The sequence below is a fragment of the Suillus plorans genome (genome assembly GCF_016647745.1).
Source record: "Suillus plorans strain S12 chromosome Unknown HD556scaffold_2, whole genome shotgun sequence".
Lineage (NCBI taxonomy): Eukaryota > Fungi > Basidiomycota > Agaricomycetes > Boletales > Suillaceae > Suillus > Suillus plorans.
The window spans coordinates 916,103-936,052 of record NW_024537386.1 but is presented as its reverse complement, the minus strand read 5'-3'; the positions used below and the strand labels follow the sequence as shown (position 1 = coordinate 936,052).

The 19,950-nt window shown below is 47.2% G+C and overlaps 8 protein-coding genes across 8 annotated transcripts; 6 read left to right on the top strand and 2 right to left on the bottom strand.

Moving 5' to 3' along the window:
• Window positions 1–12: 12 nt before the first annotated feature.
• HD556DRAFT_327048 (uncharacterized protein) lies at window positions 13–1,092 on the bottom strand. Its single transcript, XM_041310286.1, has 5 exons — window positions 661–1,092; window positions 528–607; window positions 387–481; window positions 209–330; window positions 13–162 (listed from the first exon to the last, which is right to left on the bottom strand). Exons 1-5 carry the CDS (start codon window positions 1,000–1,002, stop codon window positions 43–45), a joined length of 759 nt encoding a protein of 252 aa, XP_041167084.1. The 5' UTR covers window positions 1,003–1,092; the 3' UTR covers window positions 13–42.
• On the top strand, window positions 1,013–2,579 carry HD556DRAFT_1323029 (uncharacterized protein). The gene is made up of 3 exons (XM_041301405.1): window positions 1,013–1,722; window positions 1,777–2,153; window positions 2,208–2,579. Exons 1-3 carry the CDS (start codon window positions 1,184–1,186, stop codon window positions 2,432–2,434), a joined length of 1,143 nt encoding a protein of 380 aa, XP_041167083.1. The 5' UTR covers window positions 1,013–1,183; the 3' UTR covers window positions 2,435–2,579.
• Window positions 2,561–8,764, top strand: HD556DRAFT_1323027 (uncharacterized protein). Its single transcript, XM_041301404.1, has 16 exons — window positions 2,561–2,904; window positions 2,961–3,120; window positions 3,173–3,471; window positions 3,524–4,352; window positions 4,402–4,623; window positions 4,673–4,929; window positions 4,983–4,996; window positions 5,051–5,068; window positions 5,127–5,147; window positions 5,198–5,475; window positions 5,527–6,959; window positions 7,006–7,055; window positions 7,110–7,918; window positions 7,971–8,108; window positions 8,162–8,389; window positions 8,449–8,764. Exons 1-16 carry the CDS (start codon window positions 2,720–2,722, stop codon window positions 8,674–8,676), a joined length of 5,169 nt encoding a protein of 1,722 aa, XP_041167082.1. The 5' UTR covers window positions 2,561–2,719; the 3' UTR covers window positions 8,677–8,764.
• On the top strand, window positions 8,765–10,032 carry HD556DRAFT_1323025 (uncharacterized protein). The gene has a single exon (XM_041301403.1). It carries the CDS (start codon window positions 8,843–8,845, stop codon window positions 9,662–9,664), a length of 822 nt encoding a protein of 273 aa, XP_041167081.1. The 5' UTR covers window positions 8,765–8,842; the 3' UTR covers window positions 9,665–10,032.
• A 36-nt stretch (window positions 10,033–10,068) lies between these two features.
• Window positions 10,069–10,496, top strand: HD556DRAFT_1224899 (uncharacterized protein; the record flags this gene model as incomplete). The annotated part of the gene is made up of 2 exons (XM_041296978.1): window positions 10,069–10,237; window positions 10,300–10,496. The coding sequence occupies 2 exons, from the start codon at window positions 10,069–10,071 to the stop codon at window positions 10,494–10,496; spliced, it is 366 nt and encodes a 121-aa protein (XP_041167080.1).
• An 899-nt stretch (window positions 10,497–11,395) lies between these two features.
• On the top strand, window positions 11,396–11,869 carry HD556DRAFT_1428666 (uncharacterized protein; the record flags this gene model as incomplete). Its single annotated transcript, XM_041304737.1, has 3 exons — window positions 11,396–11,416; window positions 11,468–11,644; window positions 11,699–11,869. The coding sequence occupies 3 exons, from the start codon at window positions 11,396–11,398 to the stop codon at window positions 11,867–11,869; spliced, it is 369 nt and encodes a 122-aa protein (XP_041167079.1).
• Window positions 11,870–15,858: 3,989 nt separating this feature from the next.
• HD556DRAFT_1323015 (P-loop containing nucleoside triphosphate hydrolase protein) lies at window positions 15,859–17,949 on the bottom strand. Its single transcript, XM_041301402.1, has 9 exons — window positions 17,886–17,949; window positions 17,726–17,822; window positions 16,976–17,673; window positions 16,810–16,925; window positions 16,668–16,751; window positions 16,539–16,608; window positions 16,446–16,485; window positions 16,377–16,399; window positions 15,859–16,314 (listed from the first exon to the last, which is right to left on the bottom strand). Exons 1-9 carry the CDS (start codon window positions 17,910–17,912, stop codon window positions 16,279–16,281), a joined length of 1,191 nt encoding a protein of 396 aa, XP_041167078.1. The 5' UTR covers window positions 17,913–17,949; the 3' UTR covers window positions 15,859–16,278.
• Window positions 17,950–18,013: 64 nt separating this feature from the next.
• Window positions 18,014–19,887, top strand: HD556DRAFT_1436550 (uncharacterized protein; the record flags this gene model as incomplete). The annotated part of the gene is made up of 7 exons (XM_041305584.1): window positions 18,014–18,413; window positions 18,463–18,664; window positions 18,713–18,918; window positions 18,975–19,482; window positions 19,537–19,561; window positions 19,615–19,705; window positions 19,754–19,887. The coding sequence occupies 7 exons, from the start codon at window positions 18,014–18,016 to the stop codon at window positions 19,885–19,887; spliced, it is 1,566 nt and encodes a 521-aa protein (XP_041167077.1).
• Window positions 19,888–19,950: the final 63 nt, after the last annotated feature.

Here is a 19,950-nt window from a genome sequence, read left to right as displayed (position 1 = left end):
GTACGGCCTTGCATTCACTTGTGAGCCGTTGAACGAGTACATTCAAAATTTTCTTCTCCTTCGCTTTGGTTGCGATGGCTGAAAACCTTTGGTGTGAGTCTCATCTTCAGAATGATGGCTTGCGAAAGAGAGTAATCCTGGTCCTTGAGAAATGGAATGCAGCTGACGAAGGTGAGCTCTCAGGTTGGACAGAATCACGACACCTTACCTTATGCAAAAATTCGCTTACGACAATGTTATTGGGATCCAATACCTTTGCGTGTTCAAGATAGGTCTGAGCGCGACTGAGAGAGTTGTTATCATAAGTAGATCCCTCGACTTCATTGGCACCTGGAGCAAGGGCCTAAGACCGATATGCCAGAATAGTCGACACTTCAAACACTGACCAGCTGATTCTGGAGGCTGGGCTATGAAAATACACAGCAAGCCTGCATAGATGTGAAGTACTGGATTGTCACGATAAGGGAATGAAGGGAGGTAACTGCTACAATCAGATCATGGTTTTCTCGATGGAGAAAGGAACATACAACTCAAGCTCATCGAGTGCATCTCTGTACCTGCCAGCAAGAATGTAATGCTGAACCAATTCAGCAAGAATGCGTTCTCGCTTGGAAGTATTTAACTTCGTCGCGATTGTAAGGACAGCAAAATGGAACATACCTCCTCGGGAAGTTGGAGTAACATTGTCCGTAAAAAATCTATCTTGTGTGGATTGCTCTCCACGACGCGGACATCATTTTCGAGTAAGGTGATGCCCAACCTCCACATTGCTTTCCAATTTAATTCTTTGCATCTGGCTAGGATGGACCAAGCACGTCTGGCACGGGGAAAGTCGTCTCGCTGTACGCCGAGATTCACGATATCATAGAGGCGCTGCAGCTGTATTTGACGCGCATTGGGCATTATCTTTTTATTCGGAAAATCGAACAGGAACTGATGGTCGTTGTTGTAAGCCCTTTCAAAGACGAAAGCAGGAGGCTCTGGCTCAAAGTTGGAAGTCATGACAAGGAGCAAGCCTAATTTACTTCCAGCGTCACGTTAATTAGTGCATCATGATTTTCAAAGACCTTCTAGTCACGATAACAACATCCACCCGGCGTTATACCGACTAAACTAGTTCGAGGCCAAATTCATCGATCGCTGAACAGCACAAGTCATAACTGAAAGCAGATTCAAGCGAATAATGGACGAAGATTTCATGTTTGGAGCTTCAGTCTGGGGTAGTACTACTCTGACACCCGATGACCCAATTGCAACACGCCTCGCAAATATTACATCTTTCTCTTCACCTGAATCACCTGTGCCGCCATCTCCTGCGCCCTCTCAAGACCGACTAGACGATTACGATGACTTTCATACGCCCCCACAAACGCAGAACCCATCTATTGCACAGGAAGATGATTTTGGTGACTTTGGGGATTTCGGAGAAGCAGGGGACCTGGAAGGCGGCAAGGGTTTCGGACACGATGCAGATTTTGGACAGGATGGAGATTTTGGAGATTTCTCAGAGGATGATACGTTTCATGAAGAGCCAATACCGGGTCCATCTCATACTACCTGGGAGCCGCTCAGATTAACCCCCTTACCTTCCGGAGAAGATCTAAAGGGACAGATCAACCGCATCTTGGATCCTGTATGGATTTGGGATATCTCCTCGCTGACAACAGATGAAGACATCAGACAGGCAGAGGGTGTCAGCCAAATATTGGTCACACCTGAAAGGTTCGTTGTCCCTGAAACATCTCCCTTCAAATACTAAAGCTCTAGGTAATAAAGTCGTGGATTATATACCATGCTTCTGGATTCGCCGCCCCACATGGAGCCCATCAACTGGACACGCTCACGCATTCGACAGCAACATTTAATCGCTCTTGGACTGCCCGTGAACTTAGATGAAATACTACCGCACGCAAGCGGCAAGCCCCTTCCCCCACTACATATATCAACAAGACCGATGTCTGCACCCCCAGGACCTCGCAATGGTCCACTGCAGAGTACTCCATCGTCTAGAACCAATTCTCGTGCAGGGACGCCTCGGATGGGCACTCCACAGCCGTCTACGCGGGTAGGACCGACCGTATCACAGCTTGGTATTGGACCCAAACCCCAACTAGATGATAAGAAAGTAGAGGAACTACTCAAACTTGATACCGGTGTGTTTGTTTCCTCTAGCCGTGATCTGAACAATCATATATGATGCCAAGCAGATCAATTAACCCTCTTACCCTTGGCAAAACTTGAACGGTGTCTAATAGATCTCCGGACAGAGACAACCAATACCTCATCTTTACTTACACACCTTCTACAAACTCGCGATGCTCTCCAGCAGGACTCGGAGACATACAACAAATTGATCGCAGAACTAGTAAGTGAGGCGCAGAAGAATAGTGGCCAGAGTCGGACAGGTATCAAGCGTAGCGGTACTATGCGTTAATACATTCATCACAGTTTCATATTCTTCCGTCAAGAGTCATATAGATACTTCATTCAGGTCTTCACATTCAAAGCACCATGAACGATATTATGACATGATTGTTCCTACATGTACAATCACGTGACTCGCTCAAATTAGAAGGGAGAAAAAACTTGGTCGATGTCGATCGCGTCTCGTACTAAGCTTTCGTCGCATTTACCAGCTTGGAAAAGAATGTGCTAGCTTTATATGATATTCTCCCCGAGAGTAGAAGCACAACAGTGAACATTCACCATCGCGTCCGCCATGAACATATCACATTCCATACCGTCTACCGTCTCAAGCATCTCTTTTTCATTCCTGACAGCGGAAGACATCCGGAGGATATCAGTCAAGCAGATTTTGAACCCAGTATTGTTGGATGACTTGAACAGGCCGAACATCGGTGGCCTGTATGATCCTGCGCTTGGCCCCAGCGATCGTCAAGACATGTGAGTGCCTAGCTCTTGGTAGTCTTGAGACAGGTGCGCTGACGCTATACCTCCAGCTGTGCAACATGTCACTTAACCTACTTCACGTGCCCAGGCCACTTTGGTCACATTGAACTGCCTGCCCCTGTGTACCACCCTCTGTTCATGGTAAACATGTACAACATTCTCCGCGCAACCTGTCTGTTTTGTCATAGATTCAAACTGAGTCGATCAGTGGTACGCACATACCCCTCTGCTTATTCTCCTTGCCTGAAGCGCTCCTCGCTAGATCTGCAAATATGTCGCCAAATTCCGCCTCTTGGAACATGGTCTCCTGGAAGCTGCTCTCGACGTGGACAGTATCACCTTACACACGTCCAATGACGACGATGAAGATAGTCGCAACGAGACTATCCCTGAATTAGAACATCGCGTTAACTTATTTGTTATGGTGCATCTCAGCAAGGCCTCCGGCAGCAAGCGAGATCACTACAAGGACACTCTTGTCTATCAGGCCCGGAAAGATCTCATCCAAGAGTTTTTGAGGACAACTATCACCAAAAAATGTAGCAATGAAGGTTGCGGCGCGTGAGTTTGCTATTTTCGCTGTATGTTGGATTTTGGCTTAGCAAGATAACAGCTTCGCCTACACGTTCCGCAAGGAGGGATTCACTAAAATAATCGAATATGATCTCTCCGTAAAGCAAAAAAACCAGCATCGAGCTATTAGCCTTAAAAGGCCAGATGTCCTCTTGTTCCAGCAGCAAGCTGCAGATGCTTCAAAATCTCACTCCGAACCTTCGAATACTATGGACGTAGACTCGGAGTCTGATTCCGAACCCGAGGGGGAGCCGACATACTCAGACGAGGAAGAGGAACTCCAAGCTACCCGTCCCTCGAAAGAAACCGGTCTTCCTCGTGCTGCAAATGGTAAAGTCAAGACCGCCCGCGGCCGCAATGAGCGTGTTATGGCACCAGAAGAATGCCGTGCTCATTTGCGTCTTCTGTTCCATAATTGCCCTGAGATCTGTTCTCTCATCTTTGGCCGACATGGGCCCTTCTCTCCCCTAAATGCTGCAGGTCTGTCTCTGGCATCTGCCGACATGTTCTTCATGGAAGTGATCCCTGTTCCACCAACGCGTTTTCGCCCACCTGCTACAATGGGTGAAACGTTGTTCGAGCATCCCCAGAATGAGCTTTTGGCCAAGATTCTGAATACGTCGTATAGGCTACGTGATTTAAACGCAGACCTCCATGCCGCTTCATTGAAGCAATCAGGTGTTGACGACACGACGCGGCGTCGTTTATTTAGTGCTTTACTCGAGGGACTCGTTCAGTTGCAAGCCGACGTCAATAGCTTCATGGACAGCAACAAAAATCCTACGCCCGTCCGCAACGGTAAACTCCCCCCAGCTGGTGTCAAGCAGGGGCTCGAAAAGAAGGAGGGTCTCTTTCGCAAACATATGATGGTACGGAATAGTTTTTTTCTGAGTGTATCTTATCTAATTTTCTTGGCAGGGTAAACGTGTCAACTATGCAGCGCGGTCTGTCATCTCACCAGATGTAAATATCGAGCCAAGCGAAATTGGCATCCCTCCTGTTTTTGCGAGGAAACTTACCTTTCCTGAGCCTGTGACTCCTGCAAATTTCCACGAATTGCGGCAATGGGTAATTACTGGTCCGAAGGGTTATCCAGGAGCGACGATGGTTGAGTATGAAGATGGGCATAAACAGTCTTTGGTAATTTTTTATGTCACGCTATTTCCGCAGTTCTGACTTGATTCGCTAGGAAAAACTCTCACCTGAGCAAAGAACGGCCATCGCCAACCAGCTGTTGACACCTCAAGATGGCAGCGACAGCTCGTCAGGTCGTCGCGGACTCGCAACGCGCACAGCTTCGATCAACAAGAAGGTGTATCGGCATCTTCGGGATGGCGACATTCTGATCCTCAATCGTCAACCAACTCTTCACAAGCCAAGCATGATGTGCCATAAGGCCCGTATTTTACGAGGCGAAAAGACCATAAGGATGCATTATGCGAACTGGTAAGTTTCCAATTGCTAGTGTAGGTTCATTGGTTAATCTTCTTTATCCTTAGTAACTCTTATAATGGTATGCATTCCAAATTCAAGCCGCATAACTGTACCTAATTGTAACTACTCTCAGCTGACTTCGATGGTGACGGTGAGCATTTGGTTTGGAGTTCCGACGTTAACGAAAAACTAAGCCGCTTGTTGGGTAGAAATGAACATCCATTTTCCTCGTGAGCTTCTTCGAAGTATAATCCATATCATGTTTTCAATCCCCTTGAAGAAAACCAGGTTGCACGTGCGGAGGCGATGTTAATTGCCAATACTGAGAATCAGTATTTAGTCCCGACTTCTGGTAAACCCTTACGCGGCCTCATCCAGGACCACGTTGTTGCTGGGGTCTGGATGACCTGTCAAGACGCCTTTTTTTCCCGCGAGGAGTACTTCCAACTACTATACGGAGCACTCCGTCCTGAGGATGAGAGTTATCATCTATCACGGCTGATCACTCTACCTCCAACTATATGGAAGCCACGTCCGCTTTGGACAGGAAAACAGGTCGTAAGTAACAGTGCTTTGTTCGCCCGCTCAGCCCCTAATCGCATTAGGCAGATCTCGACGGTCCTGAAAAACATTACGCCGAGCAACGCGGAGGGGCTGAACCTTGATTCCAAAGCCAAAGTTCCCGGCCATCTATGGGGCAAACATTCCTTAGAAGACAAGGTTGTTTTTGTTGACGGCGAACTTCTCTGTGGTGTCCTTGACAAATCCGCGTTCGGAGCCACGGATTATGGCCTTGTGCACTCGGTGTACGAGCTGTATGGAGCTGATGTCGCTGGGAAGCTTCTCGGCGTTCTCAGCCGGCTATTCACAAAGTTTCTACAACATCGGGCGTTCACGTGTCGCATGGACGATCTGGCATTAACACCCGATGGAGACCAGAGAAGAACTGAACTCCTCCAACATGGCCGTGATCTTGGGTTCGACGGTGCCGTCGAAAATTTTCCTTCGTTGAGCAAACTACCCAAGGAGGAAGTTCCAGCAGCATTGACGACATTGCTCGAAGATGTCTTACGAGACGACAGCAAAATGGCTGGTCTCGATGTTACCGTCAAGACTAAGCTTTCGGGCCTAACCAAATCCATCGCCGACGCTTGTATGCCTCACGGTCTTCTGCGTAAATTTCCTCACAACCACATGCAAACTATGACGCTATCTGGTGCGAAGGGCAGTGCTGTCAATGCCCAGCAGATATCATGTGCACTTGGCCAGCAGGAACTGGAAGGTCGTCGCGTACCCGTAATGGTCAGCGGAAAAACTCTTCCATCTTTCAAGTCATTCGAGCCGAAAGCCATGGCAGGTGGATATGTTGCCAGTCGCTTCTTGACGGGTGTCAAGCCGCAAGAATTTTATTTCCACTGCATGGCTGGACGTGAAGGTCTTATCGATACTGCCGTCAAGACATCTCGATCCGGTTATCTTCAGCGCTGCCTCATTAAGCACCTTGAGGGCATCCGTGTCCACTATGATCATACCGTCCGTGGCAGTGACTCGTCTATATACCAGTTCCACTACGGCGGCGATGGCCTAGATGTTACAAAGCAAAAACACCTCTACCAGTTCGAGTTCATTGCTCGGAACCAGATCACCCTTCTCAACCTTTACAAGCCTAAGAGCATCGCTGGTCATATCAACGACAGTGACGCCGTATCTTATATGAAGAAAACTCTGAAGAAATCAGAAGTACGTCCGGACAAGTACACGCCCGCCGAGCGAGAGAAGCGCGCTCCTGCCTTGGATGTGTATAGCCCTAGTCGATACCTTGGCAGCACATCAGAGAAGTTTGCGGGGGCATTGGCTCAGTACATCAACTCTAACCCTCATGGGTTACTGATGAACAAAGATAAGAAGGCGACGGACGGCCCCAAGATTAAGCGTCGGCATGAACCCATGAAAACCAGATATTTCAACTTGCTCATGAATATCAAGTATCTAAGAAGTTTGGTGGAACCTGGCGAAGCTGTTGGTTTGTTAGCGTCTCAGGGGTAAGTTTCCAGATCCCGTGCATGTCTCAATCCTTACATGTTCTAGCGTCGGAGAACCGTCAACTCAGATGACACTTAATACGTTCCATTTTGCAGGTCAGTTTTTGTTATAAAATTGCAAAGTGCTGGATATTCACACTTTTAATATAGGTCACGGAGCTGCCAACGTAACACTAGGTATTCCTCGGTTGCGGGAGATTGTGATGACAGCTTCACAAAAGCCTAAGACACCTTCGATGACTATGGAAGTTGCCCATGGCGTGTCCCAGTTGGACATTGACATCTTTTGCAAGCGAGCTAGCAAGTTGACGTTGTCTCAGCTGGTTGACAATGTGACAGTCAAAGAGCGTTTGACTGTACAGAGCGATGCGCGCCGGACCGAATTCGTTATAGAGATCGTCTTCTTCCCCGCGGAAGAATACACCGAGGAGTATGACATTCTACCCGAGGAAGTTCTTGCCGTGTTCGCAGCCAAATTTCCGTCAATACTCAAGAAGGAAATTCAGACGGAAATGAAGAAGCTCGACACAGATCTGAAGGGCCAGATAGCGCAGCTTGGGAAAGGGAAGGCATCCAAAGAACCTGTAGCTGGCGAGCCAGAGGCTGAAGATGGTGAGGGTGAGGGTGAAGGCCCAGGTCGTGGTAAGGATGACGATAGCCAGAGTGAACAAGGGGATGGTGATGCTGTTGACGCCAAGCGAGCTCGTCAGCAAAAGGAGCAGACATCCTACGAGTCTGACAATGACAGTGATAGGGATTACTTGGACGATGCCACTATCGAGGCGGCTTATGCCTCAGACGCGGAGGATGGCGAAGGCGAAGACAGCAACGACGACAAAATTGGTCGTCCGACGGCTATTCATGCCCAAACTCAAGTCGTAGCGGACGCCTTTATGAATATCTTTCATCAAGCAACTTCGTTCACGTTTACGAAGTCAAAATGTTCTATTCGGCTCGAGGTTCGTGTCATTTGTGCCTTACATTTTTTGCCATCAAACCATAAGTTTTCAGTTTCCCGCAGACTTCCCAAAAATTTTGTTGGTAGGCATAGTGGAGCGCACTTGTCTGAGAACTGTTATCCGGGAGATCCCTGGTATCACGGATTGCTTTAGTGCGGTTGTAAAGGAACGCGGAATGGAGAAGATACGAGTACGTCATTGTATGGTTCAACCTGAACTGGGAGCTGAAATTCGTCAACGTAGCTGACTACCAATGGATCTAACTTGCGGGGTATTTGGCAATTTACAGGCGCAACAGATGACAACATCATTGACCTGGATACTATCTACTCCAATGACATCTACTCCATTCTTAAAGCTTACGGCGTGGAGATGGCACGTGCTGCGATATTACGCGAGATTGGTGGAGTATTTGACGCCTACAAGATTGATGTTGATGGGAGGCATCTGGAGCTCATTGCAGATTATATGGTCAGACCTTTACTGGCTAGGCACGCACCTCACTTACTCACGAACCTATCAATGGCCAGACATTCGAAGGCGCCTACAAGCCATTCAATCGCAAGGGTCTTTCAAGTAATCCTTCGCCTCTTCTAAAGGCGTCGTACGAGACAACTGCTGCCTTCCTTTCAGACGCGACGTTGTATGGTGACTTTGATGACTTATCCACGCCATCAGGTAATCTGGTCATGGGACGTCCTAACCAAACGGGTACTGGTGTTTTTGATGTGGTGATGCTTGCGGAAGTTCCTGCTTGATACGTATTAGTGATCGAATTAACTGCGAGTGTGACATTATGTCACGTGTTGTTATGAAATCCGGCTGTTCGCGCGCCTCTGACTTGCCTCTGACACCCAGTTCCAACCACCTGCTATCAATCAAGTACATATATCGTTTCAGCATTGCCTGTTTTCGTTCGCTACAATGCCCATGATGACTTGTACTGGTCCTCTGCGAGAACTCCCACTTGCGCATTTTTTACCCAGCAGCGCTAATCCAGTTCCTATCATTGCTAAACCAGCTAAACGCCCTCTTTCGCCTTCAAAATCCACCATTTTTAGCCCGGCTAAGCGCCGCATTCTGCACTCAGAAGGCATCCTCCTACCTGGTGAAACTTCCCTGTCGTCATTGCCATTTCACATTCCATATTCTGCAAGTAATGTCGGAGCCTCCCACGATTCGTCAATAGCATTGACATCACCCGCACAATATGCTGGTGCCACCCAGGGGAGCTCAAGAGATAGACGAACGCCGAGGAGACCTTCGCCAAAGTTGATACGTTCAACCAATGCTGCGGGAGACACCTCGGCATCTGCACTTAGCCTCCGTCGCTCGTCTCGCCTGCAGTCATCCCAACGCAATGCTGAATCTGGCGCTGCCTCAACCGCAATTCTTCGCGAAATGCCACTGCCCCATGATCGTCAGTCAGTGCACTATCCTGGCTTTGACACGTATCAAGACACGCACACATCTCTTACACCATCGCGACGTACCAGTCCGTCTTCTGATAATGAAGACTCATGGCCTAGTAGTTCTGAAGAAGTTCTTTCTGAAAGGGAGATCACTAAGGAGAATATCCCTCCTCGAAAGAAAGCCAAGAAAGCCTCTTTGATACGGTCCTCTCTTCTGATAGACAAATCGTTTCGCTCAGATCGACCTACTACTCGAGGGGAATCCCGTCAACTTTCCGTTATCACAGCTAGCAGTTGTTGCACGGATGGGGTTATAACGCCCCGGGCGTCTTGAAGATAACCCGCGACAGCTACATGGGAGGGGGTTTGGGGAGGAACTTTTAAGCTTACGGGACAGTCTATTTGATTTACACAACCTATTTTCTCCTATCTTCCATCCGTCTTACTTGGTTGGCCCCATCTATCATTCACATGAGATCTCCAATGACTATCTACACATTGTCAGTTACATATATTTGATACTGTAACGCCGGTTGCTAGAACAACATGTGGTTCAACCCATGACCTTCGATTTGTCGGTTTAATTCAAGTCTAATTTGTTATGTTCTTTCTGACTAGGACTAGTAGACTAGTCGGTGGATAAACTTTTTGCCGTGACTTAAAGCGTACTAGATGCACGTGGCAATCGACACGTCTAACCTCTGGACAGCGAGACCACGAATCATCAATTCAATGACTATGCAACTGCGCAGCTTGATCTTACTTCTAGCAGCTTCCCTCCCGCTGGCGAGCGCGCAATTCAATTTCTTTGATCAGATGTTTGGACATTCCCAGCAGCAGCAGCAGCAACAGCAACAACAACCTGGACCTTCTGACAACTCCCAATGGATAGCGCATTCAGAAGCTCGTCAGTATCCATACCCACTTAATATACTACCTCTAGGAATCACTAACTCTTGATTCTTTCAGTCCCGTGTTCCCAATACCTGTGCCCAAGTACCCTGACGTGTGTCAAAAGACCGGCTGATTGTCCATGTCCCAATGCAGAGGACATCAAGTGTACTATCCCAGACGCTGTAGATACAGAAGCTGCAACGGTTATTTGCGTGAGGGGGGTGGAGGAGTGTGCACCAGTCGAACGGCTGACGAGATCATATTCAACGTGATGCATCGTCCGTGTGACTTGCTAAAATATATGGCGAGTGGCTGTTGAGTCCCATGTGCCGTCTCGAAGACAGAACCACTTACCTTATGATTCAGTATGCCCGTGTTTCCACACCGTTCTTTTAGGATCACAGGTTGACCAGCTGTTTCTCCTAGGGACACTATCATCTCGCATGCGTGTTCTTGCCGTAGGATTCCGATCGTCATACAAGAGCTATTTCCCTCGTACTTCAATTTCTATCCAGGACAGAAGAATTACACCTGCTCCGACCTCTGAGAAACTATCACTGTCGCGGGCAAACTACGTAATGAACATTATCACCTATTCGTAGTCAAGGTCAGATATACATCCTGTCTTTCAATAAGATTGAAAACTGTTCGTTACTTGACGGCGGAGGGCGTGCTCTCGTGGACATCTGCATCAGCTAGTAAACCAACTCCCAAAGCTCTTCCGATTATTTAAAACTTTTCGGTTGTCACAATACTCCTCTCAAGTTACCCACCTCCCATTGCTCATGCCTACCCCCCGACCCCCGAATACTGTCTGAGATTGCCTTGCAGCTCTCGAGGAAGTCGTCGCTTGGGGCGGTGAGCCGTAAACAAAAGACAATGTACCCCATCAGTCGAGGTCTAACTTGCTTCATTAATATTAAATAGAGAGGGGTGTCATCCCTTGATGAATTTCAGATTCAAGAAACAGTACTTTAGTCTAACTTTTATACGCGAGCTGAGGTTTCCAGACAATTGGCTAGTCGATAACCTGCGCTAAGCTCTTGTTTGAACTTTGTAACTCCGCGATGTGAACGCGCGTAATGGTTAACTATTTTTTATTGGCTGACTACGCAGATAATTAAACATCGACATATTACGTAATTATGAAGTTTGGTCAATACAAACCACCATGGCTGCCCCAAGACCGACTGTGAGCTGCATCGTAAAGTGACATCCATCAGTATAGCTGAACTCTTTGCAGTCAAAATTACCTCCAGGTGCCAATCGTATACTCTTCGTCAAAAACCTTAACTACCAGATTACTGGGGAAGATTTGTACGACCTCTTTGGACGGTATGGCAGCATCAGGCAGATACGCATAGGGGATGAGCAGAAGACGAAAGGAACTGCCTTTGTGGTATTTGATGATGTTATGGATGTACGTTTTTCCCTGTCCTGACAGGTTCGTTATATCTAATTCCCGCTGACGTAGGCCAAAAATGCTCTTGAACATCTGAATGGTTTCCATCTGCAAGAGCGATATATTGTTGTTTTGTATCACATGCCAGCGAAGCAGGACGCTGCTGCTGCTAAAGCCGATCTAGCCCGAAGAGAGGAAGAGCTAGCACAGTTGAAGAAGAAGCATAATATTGTGGATGATTGAGCCCGTCTTGAACTTATTGTTGCAAATTCGCGCTCACTCATGTGCTCAGCTCGTGTATTTTTATCACAATACGATAAATATGTCGGGTGATGTCGGTCTGTATCACATCCATTCGAGATGATGTCCACATACTCAGCCACGTATACTACATTTGGGGCACTTCTTGTCAATCTGTGGTGCTGAACGCAGCGAATTTCAGCATAGAGTCGGTGCAGTTGACTTGTTGACATACCATACTGCTGAGGGTATTGGCGACTATATCGTCAAGTTAGCGATGTCTGGAATTCAGCGATACGAAGACTTACTACTGCCAGCACACTTTAGTGCACTGCGGCGGTATACATGTTGGTGAATGCTTGGGGCTGAATTTGCAGTTTCTAAGGTCACACTTGATCTAGGCACTTGGTAAGATGGCGAACAAAAAAGTTACTTGCTTCTGACCTCTTCGTCGGGCTGCACAAGGTGATGTATTGGCTAAATTCAACACCTGTGAAGCTAACAAGAATCGTACCAGATTTATTGAGTGCCCGCAGCTATGAAGGAAGATGATGTCAAGTATTCTGACCATTAAATATGATCATACCCTTTGTAATAGTTGCGCACTCTGGACGACAGCGGGTCAATGACGGTGGCTGCAGCCGAACAAGTGGCTACCCACCTTCTCCAGTAACACATGATAATGATAATCGGGATGTGGTTCTGGAGCTATTCGATATGTATGTCTTTTATACCTGAAATCAGGGCCATTCTAACGAGATAATTCTCTCACCGTTTACACGACAAGTAAAATGAGGCCGACATGGGGAAGACCAAAAATCCATTCTCGGCATCCATTTAGTGGTGAAGACAAACAGCTATGAAAATGGCAATCCCGCAGTGGTCGCACGATTGATGAGTAAGGGATCAGAGCTCAAAACGAATATGTGCACCCTGACCCTTGTCGATACACATGTGATCTTACGACCTGCACCATATCGTCAATGTCACGCACATTATAGGACGACGGAATTTGATAATTCCATCAAGAAGTACGGATGATTGCGCGCGGAGGAGCCGGGACAGCATACCTTTTCTTCTTCTGCAGACGTGGGGCGAACTCAAAACGGCGTTCTTTCCCAGATAATGACCCACAATTCTTGCAGAAAAGGTTCAGTACCAAAACGTTGCTATAACCTAAGTTACCCCCTTTCGGCCCGGAGGCGACTAAGTGAGTACCTTTACGGCTTGACGTACTAGTCGGTGAACGTGGCTTTGAGCTGTCATGTTATCACCGATAGCGTCATGTCAACAGTGTCTCAAAATTAGTTATTGCGAATGCAACCCGCGCTCCCACCAACTCTATTATCCTCATCTTCCTTCCGAAGTGCAGCTCAGATCAACTTCTCCAAGATAAGCTTGATCCGCCAAATTTGCTCATGACATTGCAGTGTATTTGACCAACCTGTGCCGTGACTGCGGGGCTCCGGCCTTTTCGCAAATGCCGTGAGGCTTCCCCGGCGCTGAAACACTTTCATATCGGTTTGAGAAGTGTTGTCATCATTCACAGAAACCTTCCGGACTATCCAAAAACGAGCACTCAGTGAGCTGGTTAGCAGTCACGTAGTCATTATCAAGTATCTTCATGATCCGAAATTATTTGGGACAATCTAGGGGTTCTATTTCAAGCACTCTGCTCCACTGTTTGTTTGTATGTATACCCAATGTACCGACCTTCTATGGCGTTGTGGTGACTGGTCAAAAGGTGTAACATCCAACCAATACCCGACACATGGCATCCTGTGATGATTTATTGTGGCTATAGTGATTTACTCTGATATTTGCTAGTAGCGACGTGGTAATCTTGGCGCATGCGGGTCTGAAGAGGTCTAAGATCTTCTCGGCCGCACAATTCTCCAGAATATTCAAGATTGACATGTATAGCCGCACTAAAAATCAGTAAAATCCCTGTTTTTTTGTCACCCGCGCGGCTCACATTTTATTTCAGGCAACGCGTTCCAACAGTACGGGGACATGGGGGACCGTCCCCGCTCGAGCTCGGGTGTAAGTTGCAAAGTATATATGTCCCATGGACGTCCATCGCGGTTAGAGTACATGCTAATCACCATGCTTGAACCAATGCTTGGTCGCAAGATAGCGGTCGACTTGTGCCGGCACGGCCTCATGTCCATATTTTCTGGCTGCTTCGTCCATTAACTGATGCTTATTCAAGTTTACATAGCAAGTCAGTGGAATTTGATCATGTTGCCACATGATTCATAGATCCTCGGTGTCAATGATAGTTTCTCCCATCGGGCCAACGCCCGTTCGCTCTCAAGATGCTGATCTCGGCCTGCAAACGGTTCCCATAATTTTGAACCATTTCTCGCTGTGGCAGGTCAAACGTCATCGCGCGATTGTCGCACCGCATCCCTGCAATCTCCTGCGCGCTCAAAAAATGTTTCACTCACAATTCAACTCAGGAACGTGTTGATCCAACGGTTGGTGGTATAAATGGTATACGGCGGCTAACTGTTCCCTCTCAGGTGTGAAGAGGTGACTACATGGTCACCATGACTAGCATTTTATTTCGTCGTCGCCGACGGTCGGTCCCAAATAGTGGTCCGGTGGCTTTGTGTCGGCATGACATTGTCTTCGTGTCCATGTTTCTTGGCTGGTTCATCCGTTAACTGAAGGACATTGCTTATAGCAGTACTTGAAAAGTGGAAGTCGATTATGCCGCGCGCGATTAACTCCCCGATACCTCCCACAGGTCCTCTAAACGCGCGTTGAATCATTTTCAACTTGAGTCTAATCTTGGTATCTCAACAAATCTGATCTTCGATCGTCCTGTAATTTCTTGTGTCAGAACTTCAGAACGTCAAAGCATGCGATCATCGCATCGTCTCTCTGCAGTAGTTCCTAAGGTTCCATCGGGCTTGTCCCGTTTTCCTCACGTTTCACAATCAAAAGAGGGACCAGGAACCATGATAGAACTCGAACACAGTAGCGTTACTGACGCGGTACCCGCATAAGTTACCGTTTTATTACATAAAACCTCACGCCCTCACTCTCGTGCACAAAGACTGCATGAGATAGTCCAAGGCCATGCTACTAGTGTATGCTATCGAAGCCTCGATTGTTTTGAAATGATTCACCTAGACCACTGTTGACACTATCGCCCCTAGACACTGGTTCTATCTTGTTCTACACCGGCCGTCCTAGTGGACCGTAAGTACCTTTTCCAGACCTCGATACAATTTAAGGTCACAAGTGAAGGTATGGTGCGTTGGAGCCAGCAGTAATTGATCTTCTATCTCTTCAATTCATCATATTTGTCCGCACGAGTGCGTGAAATAAGTCATGCTGTTCATCTCTTCTACGCCACATTAGTTGGATCATGGGAAAAGCAGCACCTTCCACTTGGCATGCACGATTAGACTTGTACTGACATGCGCACTAAGCAGCGGCATGCTCCCAGTTCTCTGAATATGATTTCAAAGATGGCTCACTGGGAAGGCAAACAAATCTTGCCGTAGACGCCGCAACTATGAATCGATCTCCGCACTCAGCAGTAGAACTACTATGCACGTGCGACACATCACTAGCACTCACGGTGGGAATGTATATTATCAGACACACCATTATGAAGGACATGTGCCCTTGCCACCTACTCGAGACTACTCGTTGGAAAAATTTCAATGACGTGGTGCAAGCTCAGAGCAAATATCACCAAAAATATTCCAGACGGATGTTGTTATTGGCAAGCGGCGGGTACCGCACTTCTACATAATATTCAAGAAGACTAAGTACTCGGAATACTCCGTCATCAACTTTTACATCGGATATGACCAATGGATAGAAAAAAAATTAAACAAAGGGTGCACAGCGAAGAATGACAGCAAAGAACAAGGCAAGATTGAAAGGGGGCGGAAATAAATTAGAGTAAATATCACGTACTCCGGCGGCTGGAAACCCGCCGTGGTAACGGCGGGAAACATTAAACGGATCGGGCGGACGATAACAGTGGATTTTTATTACGTCAGCAAAGTGGCAATGATATAAACAAACGCCCACGTGATCTGCTTACACCGGTCCACGGCTCCAAGTACTGCACAGATAGACTAAGCCTTCAATCCATGCGATGCGGACGAGCGCATAACATTCCTCGGAACGGCGAAGAGTGTAAGCGATGGGAATGCCATGCATACAATGGTCGATATTCACATGAATTTGTACCCCAGAATCAAAGACAATATGGCCTTTTAGTGACGACCATACAAATTGGTGGGACACCAGTCAGTCAGATACAACCACAACTAAGGACGAATGCAAAAAAAAATAAAACGTCATAAAGTACAAATATGCAGACCATTGAATATCATCCAGGCTCAATGCAAGTAATAACTTGGCTGCGGTCTGCCGTATCACTCCTAAATAAGCTCCGCAGCATTGACCGGCATTTCGTCCTTGTGAATTGAATCATCAGTGAGGAAGACAGTGTGAAGCAACAGCTGAGGGGGCAACGTACAATTTGTGTGCTGTAAAATTGTTCTGGGGTAGAGTGAGTGATGAAGGTGACCAGGTAAAAATAACATACCAATGTCGCGCAGGATACGCACGTCGTCAACAGTCACGAACTAATGAATTACACATGAATTATCAAGCGGGTGTGACGGAGGACATGACGTACGTTGATAGCAACACCTTTCCGGCCAAAACGACCTGAGCGCCCAATGCGATGTATGTAATTCTCACGATTGCTGAGTGAGGCGGCGGATCAGTCAGTAGATTGAAAAAAAATCGAGGCAAAATTAATTACGCCGGGAGATCATAATTGATAACAAGGGAGACTTGTTGGACATCAATCCCTCGGGCCCAAACATCTGTCGTGATGAGCACGCGACTACAGTAGAGATCAGAACTTTTCCAGATTCAAGCGAGCCCAAAAAAAAATTACGCACGATGTGCCACCGCGGAATTCTGCCATGATAGCATCTCTTTCCTTCTGAACCATTTCACCGTGCATCGATGACACGGTGAAGTTTGCCGCGCGCATCTTTTCAGTTAGCCAATCAACCTATTTCAACCAGTAAGCTACATTGAAGAGAGATTTGTTCAGAGGCATACCTTGCGTCGGGTGTTACAAAAGATGACAGCTTGTGTGATGGTAAGTGTGTCGTACAGATCACACAACGTGTCGAACTTCCAGTCCTCTTTTTCTACAGCAACAAAAAATTGTTTAATCCCTTCTAGCGTCAGCTCATCACGCTTGACGAGGATACGAATGGGATCGGTCATAAATTTTGTCGTCATCTCCAGCACGTCGTAAGGCAGTGTCGCACTCAGCAGGACAACCTGAGTAGCTGGGGGAAGGTAACGGTATACGTCATATATTTGATCCTTGAACCCCTTATTGAGCAGTTCGTCTGCTTCATCAAGAACCAGCATTTTAATGTTGCGCGTCCGCAAAGCACGGCGCCGAATCATGTCGAAAACACGGCCAGGGGTTCCGGACACCACGTGTTGACCGTATTCCAACTTTCGGATGTCCTCGCCAATGGATGTACCTCCAATACAAGCATGACACTGGACATTCATATAGTCACCGAGAGCGAGAACCACAGACTGAATCTGGGTTGCCAGTTCGCGCGTAGGCGATAGCACCAGAGCCTGTGTTTCGCGAACAGAGACATCGATAGACTGCAAGATAGATATGGAGAAGGTGGCAGTTTTACCGGTTCCAGACTGTGCTTGTGCGATGACATCGCGACCCTGCGTTATTGGGAGAATAGCTCGCTGCTGTATAGCAGACGGTTTCTCGAAGTCTGTACACAAACTTGAGCACTTGCAACACTGCAACGAGAAAAATGAACTTACTGTACGCATATATACCGCGGAGAAGGTCCTCTTTCAAGTTGAGGTCATCAAAAGTCGACACAACCGAGACTGCCTCGGAGGACTCAAATACAAGTTTCTGTGAAATCAGTTAGACCATGCACGACCATGCGATTTATTTTGCCCCGTTTGACAAACTTGCCTCGTCTCCAGTGTTGATGCCAGACATGTTGACCTATGAAGATGGGTGAGGTGGTGAAAAGATCGGAGATTGAAAATATAACCCAATATTTGGACTTGAACATTTCAGTAAGTATAGTCTTGGGCGACATGGACTCCATCATCGAAACACAGCGTCAGACACACGAGGAGATAGAAAGATACGAAACTGCTCTCTATTCACTGCTATCAAGAAATCAGCCGACTCATGAAATCAGGATTCAGACAGAACACAAAGCAGCTCAGGTCTTGGATCGCATCTCGTCGCGTGTGACAGCCTTGCACAACTCTTACCTTGATGAAGATGCGCGGAAAGTTGAGATAGGCGCACTTAGCGCTCCAGCAGCAGCGCAGAATGACCTTTCTGAATTCTATGCGCGGTTGGTGAAGGTTCAGGACCACTACAACAAGTATCCTGATGCTGTAGCAGGAGGCTTCGACATGGAGCTTGCTGCCATCTTGGAGGAGGGTAATCAAGATGGGCTGGACGATGATTACGAGGAGGAAGACCGTGCGTTCACAGCAGTCTCAATCTTGCATTGTTTCACCTTTGTTTCCAGCCATATCTTTACTTTTCTCTGGTGAAGAAGCATATGGAAAGTACCTTGATTTGTACACGAATCACACCGCATACAACAACTTGAAGAACATTTCAAAACGACTGCCTTACCTTCAGTATCTTGATATCCTACTTGCTGCTCCCAACGGTCTATTGCACAGCGAGCTTTCGAGGGAGGTTAGGGCAACGAAAGATTACGAGGTGTAAGCCGGTGGATATTCTGGTGTGAGCTGCCCTCACTCCTTATCCAGGTACATTCAACACTTGCATGATTATCTCCTGTCCTTTGTAAAACGGACACAGCCGCTTGTAGATATTCAAACAAAACACCAGGAAGCTGAAGTCGAATTTTACCAAAAATGGGACGATGGCGAGTTTGTCGATTGGGACGAAAACAAAACCGCCAAGCAATCAGTGAATACAGACGGCGCAGGAGAGGGAATTTGGTGCTCTGCTTGTCAGTTAAGTCGTTTATCTCAACGAATCGCGTGTGTTCACGTCAGCACCGCCCAGGCCAGAAAAGCTATTCAAAGAAGACCGTCTATGACGCCCACTTGACCTCCAAGAAACATATGAAAGCAATTGCCAAGCAGGCCGTTTCCGAAACGCCTCCGCAAAATCCAAATGGCACACAAAATATTACCGCACAACCCGCGAGCAATGTTCAATTTTTGAAATCCAGACTGCGAAGCTCCGCGTTGCTAACGTATCTTTCTACATCCCTTCTTGTGGTGCTAGTCCCCACTATCAGCGAGACGAAATCCAATGTGGAACGTCGCTTCTCCCTCACAGCGCGCGAACGTGAACAAGAATTGCTTGAACAATCGAAACCTCCTCCGGCTCCCACCAATACATCTGGTGATGCTGCAGCTGAAGAAGAGGAAGAGGAGAGGATTTACAATCCCCTGAAACTTCCGCTTGGCTGGGATGGCAAGCCAATTCCATACTGGCTTTACAAGCTTCACGGCCTTGGAGTAGAATATCGCTGCGAGATATGCTCTGACCACGTGTACATGGGAAGGTAGTAGCTTCTGATTTCCAATATAGCGTATGAAAGCTTACAACCCTGCAACAGGAAAAATTTTGACCGGCACTTCCAAGTATGCTGCCTTGCTCTGATTTGATAGTGGTAGGCTAATCACTGATTATGAAGGAATCACGGCACGCTTTTGGCATGCGAGCTTTGGGCTTACCGAACACCAAACATTTCCACGAAATCACTCGCATTGAAGATGCCCTCTCACGTAAGTGCTTTCATTTTCAAAGAGAATGTCCGTTGAAATTTTATTTAGTGGCAGAAAAGTTGAAGCAAGAGGGACGACATGAGATCTTCGAGCAGGAAACAATGGAAGAACTTGAGGACGACGAGGGCAATGTTTACAATAGGAAGACTTACGAGGACCTGAAAAAGCAAGGTCTGATTTGATATGTCCATGCCGCAGTCTTGTACTTCTTCCATTCATTACTTTATTGTTGACCTATATGACGA